This window comes from Hylobates moloch, unplaced genomic scaffold (assembly GCF_009828535.3).
Source record: "Hylobates moloch isolate HMO894 unplaced genomic scaffold, HMol_V3 SCAFFOLD_7, whole genome shotgun sequence".
NCBI lineage: Eukaryota > Metazoa > Chordata > Mammalia > Primates > Hylobatidae > Hylobates > Hylobates moloch.
The window spans coordinates 36174640-36188598 of NW_026652282.1; the positions used below are offsets into that span (position 1 = coordinate 36174640).

The 13959-nt window shown below is 39.5% G+C and overlaps 1 protein-coding gene across 3 annotated transcripts in view; it reads right to left on the reverse strand.

Moving 5' to 3' along the window:
* MED14 (mediator complex subunit 14) overlaps nucleotides 1-13959 on the reverse strand; it is an 87983-nt gene that overhangs the window by 33339 nt on the left and 40685 nt on the right. For all 3 annotated transcript variants that reach the window (XM_032756745.2, XM_032756746.2, XM_032756744.2), the window contains exons 14-18: nucleotides 10716-10910; nucleotides 10189-10323; nucleotides 6472-6548; nucleotides 857-1017; nucleotides 624-770 (exon numbers count right to left, since the gene is read on the reverse strand). In XM_032756745.2, the coding sequence (XP_032612636.1) occupies nucleotides 624-770; nucleotides 857-1017; nucleotides 6472-6548; nucleotides 10189-10323; nucleotides 10716-10910 (715 nt within the window). The remainder of the gene's footprint in view (nucleotides 1-623; nucleotides 771-856; nucleotides 1018-6471; nucleotides 6549-10188; nucleotides 10324-10715; nucleotides 10911-13959) is intronic.

Below are 13959 nucleotides of genomic sequence, written 5' to 3' on the forward strand. Positions count from 1 at the left end.
TAAAATTTTTAAATATAAATTTGAATAAGAGGGCATTTTGGCAATATTATATGTCCAGACAGGTCTCTAGTTAAGTAATTTAGTTTTTTAAAAAAAGCAACAGCATAAATAGATAATATGCTTCCATTTCTACAAAAGGGGGCAAGGGTAGGTGAGATATACTGAAGCAGTCTAGCATAGTGGTTAGAGGGTTCCAATTCCAACTCTGCCACTCACTAGCTATGGGACTTTATGCAAAGTTCTTAGTCTCTGCAACTTGTTTTCTTCTGTAAAATGAGGAATAATACCCACCCTCATGATTGTGATTGTGAAGACTGTGAAGATAACTCATTTGTTAACACAAGCAAACTGTTTATAATATTGTATGGCACACAGTAAATAAGCACTATTATTATGATACAGTATACCTGTGTGTAAAATTTTTGCAAACAAAAGAAACTTAACAGTGGTTGTCTTTAGGGGAAGAAAACTGAAGTCTGAAGTGAAAGGAACACTTAAGTTTTATTAGATACACTTTCTGATTTTTTTGCTTAGAACCCTGTGCATGTTTTACTTCTTCAGTTAAAAAAAGGGTGAGGGCTTTTTTTTTATTTATTTAAAAAGGAGATTATCTCTACACGTACCTGGTAGAGAACGTGCAAATTCCAACACACACTCATATAATCGTGCAATGCTATTCCAGTCATTAAGAAACATTTCAACCACTTTTCTACCACCAACAGGCTCAGACAACAGATTTTCATATGTCAGGTAAACGTGCCGGGATGGTCCTACAGGATTAAAAGAGAATATTAATAGTAATTGATACTAAAAAAATCCAGAAATATGCAAAGACAAAATGTGTGAAACATCTCACCTTGCTCCCTGGTAGAAGTGCCATTAAGTGGACAATTTGCAAACACTAACTCTGCTACCCAAGTGCGGTTATTTCTACCTTGTAATCGGAAAGTGCAATCAAGAAGAGAGCGGTCCAGAGCCTTTTGGGTTTCCTCACTTATACCCTTACAGGGAGGAATTCTGGTGATAAAAGACAGCATATGAAGTATACTTTACACAGACAAAGCGCAATGTACACAATGACAGACAGGGTATGACATTAGAGCTTCAGTTCAAACTCCACTTCTAGATACCTTCTGCAAAGGAAGGAAGCAATTCACAGCAATTAATAGTATTTTAATCCATTTCCATTCACATCAATATGGATTAGAACTCTCATTTTAACAGTGATGTTTGTCTTTATTCATAATTTTGTTATTTAAAAAACACTACAATTCTACAGAATGAAAATCAAGAATACTGGTTTTCTAGAAAATCTATCTAGAACATCCTCAAGGAAAAGCTAAGGGGACCAAATCCTTATAAAACCACTATTTGAAGACAGGATCATACAGTACAAAGAATAAGGGCCTTGGAGTCAGAGACCCACATTCTAACTCTGACTCAGCCACATTTAATGTCTCTGAATTTCCCAACTACAAAATAGAGATGAAGAATTACTTTATGTGTCACTGATGAAGAAAATGAAAGTGCTTATGGTGGCTGACACAGCAGGTATTCGTATGTTTTGTTTTTTAAGAGATAGAGTCTTGCTGTGTTGCCCAGGCTAGCCTTGAACTCCTGAGCGATCCTCCCACCTCAGGCTCCCGAGTAGCTAGAATTACAGGTGCACACCACCAAGCCTGGCCCCATGTATGTTAATTCTCCCTTGCAGTAAAACCAAATCTTGGTCACTGACTGAATAACCATGATAAAATTCCAGGTTTATTATCCCCACTTTGCCACCTCCTCCTCTGTAGAGGTAACTCTTATTTTCATAGAGCTTTACATGTGTTAACTCATTTAACATACATATTGTCACACATACATCACATATACAAGAGGAATGTAGTAGACTGGTGTCTTAAAATACCTACCTATCCATTTTCCTTCTACAGCTTTACAAACTATCTCATTGGTCATAAAACATTATGAGGTAATACATTTTAGCTATTCATGAGTTATTTCAGTAAGAGATGAAATAATGAGATTATTTAATTATATATAACCTTTAACTCACACAGAAGGTGGTTAATTCTCAGATTTGGTATAATAAATACCTATATTGAGGCAAAAAAACAAATATAATTGGAATTAGGGAATCTTGGTTCAGACCCCTTAATTCAGAATATAACAAAGTTTCTCAGTCTTAGCAGGATTGGCATTTGGGGCTGGAAAATCCTTTGTTGCGGGGTGACGGGGCTGTCTTGTGCAGCCCAGGCCTCTACCTACTAGGTGCCAGTAGCACTTCCTACTCCCTCTTCTCAGTTAATGATCAAAAACATCTGCAGACATTGCCAAAAGCCCCCTGCAGGGCAAAACTGCCCTGGGGTTGAGAACCACTGACCTGGAATAAACAACTTAAGAGAGCAAAAAACAGATTGCATGTGCTAATTAAAACTTCTATCACAGCTCCTCTTCAATATACAGCTTTTGAAGTTTTTCAAAAGTTAATCTTTCACACTACATACTTTTTATCACTACCAGAAAGATTTTGTGCAACTGTATTTTGGGTAGTTATTACAGAAATTGCATAAACTACCTATCTGTTCTTCAACTTGACAGTTATACTGAGGACTTGCCTGCCCTTACCCCTCAGGACATAGCCCTCCCCATAGGAGTTATTAAGCTGCCAATTCAGACAGATTTTTAAATCTCAAGTTTGAAAATATAAATGCAGTACATTATCCTCCTTTCAAATAAAACAGGTTTTTCACAAAATCTATCTAGTTAGAAAAGGAAAGCACAGAAGCCAGTATGTGTTCAAGTGAGAACTAACATCAGTGTAAGCCTCTTTTCCCATTTATGCTCTTAGGGACAGTGGAACCCTGAAAGTGCATTGTATATCACTTTAATCTGTGATGCAGATACAATGAGCTCTACCTCAAAGAACTCATAAAATAGTTACTTGCTTTTAAGGTTATGAATGGCACAGAATGAATAAAAATAAACTGTAACTTTTATCTTCCCAGCATGATCATGTGAGGGGAAAAAAACAACAACCCCAAACCAGGTTCCCCAAAAGGAAACCAAACAAAATTGTCACAAACTTAAAATACTGCAAAATACTATTATAGTAGCCAAAAATTACGAACCGAGGAAGGTATTTTCTGGACAATGGATTAACCAATCTGAAAATTTTTACCAATTCAAAAATGTCTGATTTACACAGCTGCTCCTAACCAACTTTTCTCCTGTACTTCTCAGTACTAAACAAATTGAGGAGCCAGGCTATGGTCTTTTAAGGTCTGGCAGATGTGTGCCAGCTTTGTCGTGAGGGCTTTTACAAACATCATTAACCCCACTATGGCCCTGCGGTGCAAAACCAGGGAGATCGCTGAAAGTGCTAGCAAAAGCAGCATGAGTGTGCCTAAAAGGAAAGTGAAGAGGTTTTTATAAAGATTGCACACGTGTATGAAGGACAAGCTGGGCCGCACAACTTGCAAAAAAAGGAGCTGTGCCTGTGCATTATCAGCATAAGCTACAGGAGGCAAAGAAACAAAATGGAGGAAATGAAAAACCCTCGTGGGTGTGGCCAGAGGACCTTTACTACTGCGCATGACTTTGACATGAGTTCAACGAGAACGTGGGAAGTTTGCTAAAGCGTTCAAAACTAGGCACCATGAGCACGCTGCTCTCGCAAAACTTGTGTCCCAAGCCTCATCTGGATTATAGGATCAAGGCTCTTGAATTTGCACAAGGCAACAGGTCCATGAACCATAGCAATCGAAGACATTTACTACGATACATTTGATACTATGATTGCAGAGATGCATCAAGCAGGCCTGCTCAACAAATTTTCAAGGAGATAAAGTAGAACAAGAACAGAATGTATTTCTGGCAAAGAGAAGGAAAGTGTGCCAATTTTAAAGCTTTGAAGTATCAACTCATATTCATATTCAATATTAATATATCCAGGACTAAAAGCTTGTTACGAGAGTTTCTAAAGAATAAATGCATGAGTCCAATTCCATATTAATTAGATCTATACAGGATTTTAATAAAATCATGTTGAGACATTTATTATTTACTTTCTTCTTCTTCACTTCTATACCCTACCCCAATAATGGACAGCATTTACTGGACAGTCATCTTTAACATATCCATTTATGTATATTTTCCTTTACATTTTAAAATAAAGAAAACAAAAGCCAAGATTAAAGACTTTAAGAATTATTATAAAATGAAGCTAAAAAATATAAAGTACTTCCTTCCTAGGTAGGACTCTTACGCATTCTCTTGAGTTCAAGAAGAAAGGAGACTGAAATTTCTCTTGTAAAATTGCCGAGAACAAGGTATTTTTAAAATCTCACAAACCATGACAAATACAGCTAAGAGAATAGAATGCAAATGTTAACATTATCAACTTATCTACAGGTGCCAAGAAGAGTAAAAAGAGAAAAAAATCTATATTCAAGGCAAAGCAATTCAAAACCAAATGCAATTGAAAGTATTGCAGTTTCCTACTGATTTCCATTATAAGACTAGTTCTCTCTCTCTCCTGAAAACGTTTTTGTAGAAATGGTGTTAGACAGCCAGGAAGAGGAACTATTCTAGTTCTTCAATTCTGTAGCATCTAAAGTGAGCACTAATGACACATGGGTTATGTGACACTATTTGCTAGCTCTATCTACCTTCCACAGAAACAGATTCCTAGATAACAAATGGTAAAGCCCCACGGCTCAAATTGCAGAGCTGCTATGTCTTAGCAGACAGAAGAATTCAATAAATAAAAATTGCTTATATAATTTATATCATTAAGCAACATCTGGGAAACAATAAAGTGTACCCCTCCTTTGCAAAGAAACCTGTTTCCTGGACCAAAAAGATTGATCTCTTAGATGGTATTCTGGCTTTGCAAGTCCATACTGGGTCACTTTATAAAGCACATGTACCACACTAGCTTTACTTCTAAGCATCTTTTGGCTTCTCGTCCTTTGTCCATTAGAACTAAGCCCTATGCCCATCTCCTTCTGTATACTCTTTCCTGGTGATATAATTTACTACCCCAGCTCAGTTACTAACACCATGGTGATGACTTTATCTACTTCTCCTTCCCAGATCTGTTACCTGAGCTTGAAACACATCTCTGCCTGCCCAAAGGGTATTCAGGCACCTTAAACTTAGCAAAGTCCGTTCAAACTCACATCTTTGGTGTCCCTCATCTCAGAAAACACTGCCACCATCCATCATTTGCCCAAGATAAAACCAAGAATCATCTTTGCCACTTTCCCCTCTTTCTCACCTTCGACAGCAATCTAATCATAACTCATGAATATTTTCTCTCCTAACTCCTTGTGGAACATACTCTGCTCTGAGCTACCAACAACTCTAATGTGAACCACTTCACCAACTGGTTTCATTACTTTAGTCTTGTTCCCATTCAATTATTCTCCATATTGCTATCAGGTTGAGCTTTCAAAAACACCTATCTAATGATGTCAGTTTTAGCTTAAAATCATCTGATAGCTTCTTAGTGCCATTAGGATAAAGCCTAAATTGTTGAAGGACATTTACATAGGCCTAAAGGATCTGACCCCTTCCTGCTTACATTTCCAGCCTCATTTCTCCCATCTCCTGCCATGCCGAACTACTTTCAGCACCAAAATGCCAAGCTCTCTCTTCCCTCCAAGCCTTCACATTAGCAGTTATCCCTCTGGTTAGGACCTCCCACTACCTCTGCCCCACTTTCCTCTGACTAATTCTCACCTCTCCTTCAGTCCAAGTGTAACTGGTACTTCCTCAGGGATACTCTTCCTGACTTCTGAACTAGCCCATATTCCTCTGCTTTATGAACCCACAGCATTCTGAGGGGATGTCAGAATTCAAGCCTGACACACAGTCACACTCAATGTATATCTGCTGAATGAATCAAAGAAATGCAGAGAAAAGATATCCAAAAATACCAAGTGAGGCCAGGTGCAGTGGCTTATGCCTGTAATCCCAACACTTTGGGAGGCCGAGGCGGGTGGATCACTTGAGGCCAGGAGTTCGAGACCAGCCTGGTCAACATGGCAAAACCCCGTCTCTATTAAAAATACACAAAAACTAGCCAGGCGTGGTGGTGTGCACCTGTAGTCCCAGCTACTCGGGAGGCTGAGGCATGAGAATTGCTTGAACATAGGAGGCAGAGGTTGGGAGGCTGCAGTGAGCCAAGATTGTGCCACTGCACTCCAGTCAACATGAGCAACAAAATAAGACTCTCTCAAAACAAACAAACAAACAAACAAACAACAAAAAACAAAACCAAGTGATGCTGGAATGCCACTCCATAGATTAAAGGGACTCTTCCCCCAGACCCTAGTAACTCTATGCAGAAATCCACAACACCCACAGGTTCTGAACACTGCTTTATGTTGTCTCATGAAAGAGAAGCAGCTTTCAGAGTGTGACTGCAACATGTGGCACCAAGTGAAACACATGACAGGGGCTTACTTTAATAAGCGAATTGCATGGCTGAAGCCATCACCTTCCACTTGCACTCCTTGATGTGGAATCTCCAGATTGGACAACTAGAAAGAGAAAAACAATTATATCAGACCACCAATTTTACAAAAACAACTACCATTTCTAAGTACTACGGTCTCTATTCTTGTGGCACCTGTTCTAGGACCATTCTTTCCCCAAGTTACAACATATTAGGCATGAGTATTATCCCCATCATTAGATTTCCTGGGAAACTACACGAAGTCCAGTGGAACTCAAAGCTGTCCCAGTGCATCTAGTTTAAGAAACACCTCCACAAGTGGCAAATATTCAAAATTTAGGAGATTAGTCTAATTTTTGCAGGGAGCCAAAAGTAATCTAGAATCAATTTTAGTAGTTCAAGAGGCCACAAGAATGGTTTCTCGTGTAATTCTGTTTGTTCAAAACAATGTTTGAGTCATTATCATAGCTTATTTCTAAACAATATTTTTTAGTTTACAACATTTCTGAAATACATTTTTAAGAATTAAACTACTTCCTATGTGAAACCCAAGAAAAGATTTCCAATTTGTGCATTTACCCAATGACATCTGTTTCCCAATTAAAGGATTCAGAAAGCAAATTAAAAAGATAAATGCAGAGATAGTGCCTGAAACCCTTACCATGGGACTGCAAGTAATTACAGTATGCCAGAAAGTCACCTGATCTAAAGAAATGCTTGCCTTTGGCAGATATTCCCAGGTCTTGCATGACAGACTATTTATATCTACCATGTTCTGGAAAGGATTTAAGGAAGTTCCAAGTATTTGAGTGAGCCCTGCTCTTGAGGCCTGGGAAAGGGAAAGGTTTAGAAAAATGGCTGCTACCAAATAGGAAGTAGGGGTTCAGATTCAAAAGGAAATGAAGTGCGGGCCAGCTCGAAAATGTTGCTGCTATTCTATCAATCAGACATATAAACATCAGGCCAGGTGCGGTGGCTCACACCTGTAATCCCAGCACTTTGGGAAGCCGAGGCAGTCGGATTACCTGAGGTCAGGAGTTCGAGATGAGCCTAGCCAACATGGTGAAACCCCGTCTCTACTAATACAAAAATTAGCCGGGTGGGGTGGTGTACGCCTGTAATCCCAGCTACTTGGGAGGCTGAGGCAGGAGAATCGCTTGAATCAGGGAGGCAGAGGTTGCAGTAAGCCAAGATTGCGCCACTGCACTCCAGCCTGGGTGACAAGAGTGAAACTCCATTTCAAAAAAAAAAGATATATAAACATCCCTTTTAAGAAGAGATTTAGTTTTAGTTATTCACATCTCAGCCTAAATTACTTTAAGCAGAAAATATACTTGCTTTTATCTTTAACATGGCTAGAATGTTCACTGAGAATAAAAAGCAGGTAAGTTTTTAAGAGCTTGACTGAGTTCAATAGAGCACTACAGAATGTTCATCTGTGTCCCATATGTGCAGCAGGTATAGGAATACAGAGAAGGTGGACAGAGAGGACGTATGTCTATAGTCATTAACCTACGTAGGCCTACAAAGACACACATTTTTGCCAATTCTGGCCTGTGGGCAGGGGAAGAGAGGATATAAATGCATTGCTTTGCCTCAGCACCATATATCCATCTTCCCTTCCCACTGCAAAGGTAGTAACTGAATGATATTCATATAATCAATCCAAATAACACAATAAAAGAGTCCAATAACACAGTCAATTACATAGGAAACATGGACACACTCCACAGTTTAGGAGCTAAGGCCAGTATCCAGATAAGAGGACATTTATCAAGCTCACAGTTCTAGAAGCTGGGTCATCAAGGACATGAGTATTTATTTTAGGTGCCTGTTTCTAGGCTTGGGTTTCTCTCTGGGCTCTTTACAATTTCACACCTTATCCTCTGCCTACAGATCCCAAATTCCTGTAAAGCAATTGGCAAACAACAGCTCATGAGCCAAATCTAGCCCACTGCCTGGCTTTTTTGTTTGTTTGTTTGTTTGAGAAGGAGTCTCGCTCTGTCGCCCAGGCTGGAGTGGCATGATCTCGGCTCACTGCAACCTCTGCCTCCCAGGTTCAAGCAATTTTCCTGCCTCAGCCTCCCGAGTAAATGGGATTACAGGCACCCGCTACCACGCCCGACTAAGTTTTGTATTTTTAGTAGAGACGGGGTTTCACCATGTTGGCCAGGTTGGTCTCAAATTCCTGACCTCAGGTGATCTGCCCACCTCGGCCTCCCAAAGTGCTGGGACTACAGGCATGAGTCACCGCGCCCGGCCCACTGCCTGTTTTTGTAAATGAAGTTTTTTACCGTAACACAGCCATGCTCATTTGTTTAAATATCAGCTCTGGCTGGTTCACACTACAACAGCAGATTTGAGTAGCTATAACAGAGACCACTTGACCGACAAAGTCTAAAATATTTATATTTGGCTCTTTACAGAAAAAGTTTCCCAATCCCTGTTCTAAAGCATGAAAGCTATTTTCAACAAATCTTCCCAAGGCCATCATCATCAGCCCAACTGAAGAAGTCCATTTCCACATTTCCAGGTCTCTCCTTCATTCACGATAACGTACAGAGGAGAGGATTCTTACAAAACATAAAACTTTAAACTACAGGGAAATAACTGGGGTTTTAGTGTATCGCTTTTGAGGGGCTACCCATCCTTGGCCAAACTCCTTTTTGGAAATACAAAAAATGCAGGTCTGTTACCTCCCTTTCACGTTTGAGGATTATATTGGATATCACAACTGCGTATTCTTTCAGGGCACTAATTCTGCATAAATCATATTGCTTCTCCCATGTGAGAAAAGTAAAAATTTAGTTTAATATTCTTTCTGATCTGCTTCTTAGAAAGGATCCCAGTTTTACTAGGGCTTAAACAATATACATGGCTTTACCAACTCAAAAATAAGCCACCCGGCTATCAACTAACCATCTCTAATAGGCTTAAACAATGCTCCTACTAAGAGGTATAAAAGTAAAATGTTAATTCTTAAAAACTGTCCACTTGTTTTTAATTTTTTTTAAAAGAGACGAGGTCTTGCTATGTTGCCCAGGCTGGTCTTGAACTCCTAAGCTCAAGCAATCCTTCCACCTTGGCCTCCCAAAGTGCTGGGATTATAAGCATCAGTCACTGCACTCAGCCTGTCCACTTTTTCTTTTATCTTTTTTTTGTTTGTTTGTTTGAGACAGAGTCTTGCTTTGTTGCCCAGGCTGGAGTGCAGTGGTGCAATCTTGACTCACTGCAACCTATACCTCCCAGGTTCAAGCAGTTCTCCTGCTTCAACCTCCCAAGTATCTGGGATTACAGGCATGTGCCACCACGCCCGGATAATTTTTTTATTTTTAGTAGAGACAGGGTTTTACCATGTTGGCCAGGCTGGACTCAAACTCCTGACCTCAAGTGATCCACCCGCCTCAGCCTCCCAAAGTGCTGGGATTACAGGTGTGAGCCACCACGCCCAGCCCTGTCCACTTTTTTTAACTGGGAAAAATTTACATTCAATTTCCATAAAGAGCAGAAGACCCAGAATCTGGAATCAGAGAGATGAAATAATTCAAGCCATGTTTTACATGTATACCATGAGATGCTACGATTGTAACCCTACCACTCCTCCCAAAATGAACAGGATCACAAACATTCTGCCTTTCCTAATGGAATCTATATATACCCTGAGCAACACATTTTAAAAACTACTCTTTCATTTGGGGTATCCAGAACTGTTCCAAAAAACTTACCTCCAGCCGAAGTCCTACAAATGGCATATTTGTATCACACATAGCGACGAAGTGAGCTAAAACTTTATTGAAGGCACACATTTCTCCTGCTCGTTTCGTTTTCTTGGATTCTACTGGACATGGATCATCAGACAACTAGAATTTAAGTAAAGAACACAAACAGGTAAAAAAAAAAAAAAAAAAAAAAGTACATGTGATGCAATTCATTAAGATAGTTAAAATACTGGAAGCTCAGGGTTAACCAAAACAAATATTATTGTATTTACTGAGTAAATACTGACCCAAACACTGGTAATTTATTAGTAAATATTTTGTGTTTAACAAGTTCTCTCATGGAAAATGGTGGACAATTATTTAATTAAAACAGAAGCATTTTCAAGAAAACGTAGACAATTGTTACTTAAGCCTTATTGCTGCCTCATCTCTTAAAAACTGTATCTTAGTTCTTTCTCATATTAAAAATGAGTAAAGAACACAATCAAGTTAACACACACAAATTCTGTGCTCATTTTCATATGGAATCATACCTTGCGCTTGGCATTGGTTCTGGTCTGTTTCCCGGTTTTTGTACGAAAAACCAAGTCCTGGATGTTTTCCTTGAACTGCTGCAGCAGCAATGCCATTGCAGGGCTGTCTTCACGATCTGCAGCATTCACAGACATAAAGTAGTACTTGTACGACAGTTGTGTGGGTTTATTGGGAACCTCCAACATCTCCACAACCTAAAAATCCCAAAAAGAAATAAGACTCAGAGAAATAAGAAGTGTCAGATATTTTCCTCTATACATCATCAAGTAAGGCTCAGAATTATAAATCTAATGTGGATGTCTTAAAAAAAAAAAGAGGTTAAATAAATCGTATCCAAAAAAAAAGCATTCCTAGTAAATACATAATTTGTTTTCCAAAAAGTAGATGAGACCAAAGAAGAATGATAAAAGCAACAATAAACTATAACAAGTGGGGCATTTAAACTATTATGTGTTAAGTGTTCTTGATATTCATACCTCAGCTTATAAATTGAAAAAAAAAAAAAAATGCCTAAATCCAGTAGGTCTGTGATATGGTTTGGCTTTGTGTCCCCACCCAAATCTCATCTTGTAGCTCCCATAATTCCCATGTGTTGTGGGAGGGACCTGGTGGCAGATGACTGAATCATGGGGGCGGGTCTTTCCTGTGATGTTCTCATAATAGTGAATGGGTCTCACGAAATCTGATGGTTTTAAAAACGGGAGTTTCTTTGCACAAGCTCTCTCTTTGCCTGCCACCATCCACGTAAGCTGTGACTTGCTCCTCCTTGCCTTCCACCATGATTCTGAGGCCTCCCCAGTCACATGGAACTGTGAGTCCAATTAAACCTCTTTCTTTCATAAATTGTCCAGTCTCAGGTATTTCTTTATCAGCAGTGCCAAACCAGACTAATACAGTCTGCTAGATTTTCTAGAATGGTATCTATTTTAAATTGCTCTGCTGCCTCCCTTAACCACTCAAGCATCCTAAAAATTCCATTATTAAGGCAGAGAAAAATGACAACCATCCCTCATGCTTGGAAACATGTAAAAACAAACCCTAATTTTTTTAACTGAAAAATATGGTCACTGTGAGGGTAACAATATTGACAGTTAACACTGATACAAAGCTTAATATGTGCCAAGTATTGTCCTAATACTTTACAGATGCTAACATATTTAATCTTCCTAACAACCCTGTGAAGTAGGTTTCTTTGTTTTTTTGAGACAGTGTCACTCTGTCACCCAGGCTGGAGTGCAGTGGCACAATGTCAGCTCACTGCAACCTCCACCTCCCAGGTTCAAGTGATTCTTGTGCCTCAGTCTCCCAAGTAGCTGGGATTACAGGCGTGTGCCACTACACTAGGCTAATTTTTTGTATTTTTATTAGAGGTGGGGTTTTGCCATGTTGTCCAAGCTGGTCTCGAACTGCTGACCTCGGGTGATCCACCCGCCTTGGCCTCCCAGAGTACTAGGATTACAGGCATCAGCCACCGCACTGGCCTATCTTTATTTTTGTGATGAGAAAACTGAGGCACAAAAAAAGCAAGTTACTTGCCCAAGGTCACACATGTAGTAAGTGACAGACTCATGCTTTGATTCCGTAAGTTTGGCTCCAGAGGCCTTGCTCTTCCTACTATACCTGCTTACTGTTTCCAAGGTCTAGCTAAAATTTAAGAAAAGTCCCCTAAATACTTTAGTGACAAAAATATATGCCATTAGGAAAGGCTCCTGACCAACACACATTCTTTTCCATCTCTCTTCCTGCTTCCTTTCTCCCTTGCTCCCCCTCCTCCCCACACATACTCTTCAGGAAAGCATCACACTGATGATGTACCTCAGGAAATATTAAAAGTCAAATGGCCATTTCACCAAAGAAGATAGGATGAGCACATGAAAATATGCTCAACATCTTCAGCCATTAGGGCAGTGTAAATTAGGCCTACGATAAGACACCACTACATACCTATCAGAATGGTTAATATTTTTAAAAAATTCTAATGACTAACTGTTGGCAAGAATGAGAGGAACAACGAGAACTCTCATACATTGCTGGCTGGAATGCAAAATAGTTAATCACTTTGGAAAACAGCTGGCAGTTTTCTACAAAGTTAAACACACATTTACCGTATGACCCAATAATCCCACTCCTAGTTACTTATCCAAGATGAAATAAAAAATGACAACTTGGCCGGGCGCGGTGGCTCACGCCTGTAATCCCAGCACTTTGCGAGGCCGAGGTGGGCAGATCACGAGGTCAGGAGATCGAGACCATCCTGGCTAACACGGTGAAACCCCATTTCTACTAAAAATACAAAAAATTAGCCGGGCGTGGTGGCAGGCGCCTGTAGTCCCAGCTACTCAGGAGGCTGAGGCAGGGGAATGGCGTGAACCCAGGAGGCAGAGCTTGCAGTGAACCGAGATAGCGCCACTGCACTCCGGCCTGGGCGAAAGAGCGAGACTCTGTCTCAAAAAAAAAAAAAAAAAAAAATGACAACTTATGCACACACAAAAATCTATATGCAAATGTTTGACAGCTTTAGTCAAAATTACCCCAAACTGGAAACAACCCCAATGTCCTTCAATGAGTGACTCATTAAACACAAACTGTGGTACTCCCACACCATGGAATGCTACTCTGCAACAAAAGGAAGGAACTATTATACACACAACAACACAGATGAATGTCAAAGGCATTATGCTGAGTCAAAGAAACTGGATGGAAAACGCAAACCTACAGAGACAGAAAACAGGTCAGTGATTACTAGTTGGAGGGGGCTGATTATAAAGGGTATTATGAGGGAATTTTGGGGTATAATGGATCTGTTCTGTGTCCTGAGATGGAGGCTACACAACTGTATGCATTTATCAGAACTCATGCTAAAAAGTCTGTATTTTTACTTTATGTAAATTATATCTTAATATAGCTAACCAAAAAAGAAAGGTAAAATGGCAGAAAGACATTTAAAGGGAGATCAACTGCAGCAAGACTTTCCTCTGTTCTTCTTAATATCCATGTTAGTAGTTCTTTCCACTTCCATGAACATATCACCCCTAAGTGATAAATCTAGAGGATGAGGAATAATCTACATTCAGTTTTGGTCTAAACCATGTGAAACAAATTATTGCTTTATAACAGATCACTGGTCACTGACATTAAAGCCTGGTTAAATGTCAGAAAATAATAAATTATAACCATTTTTATCTTATTGTGTGCATGGCTGATTATAAGAGATCTTTGTATGTTCATAGGTTTCGCTATGAT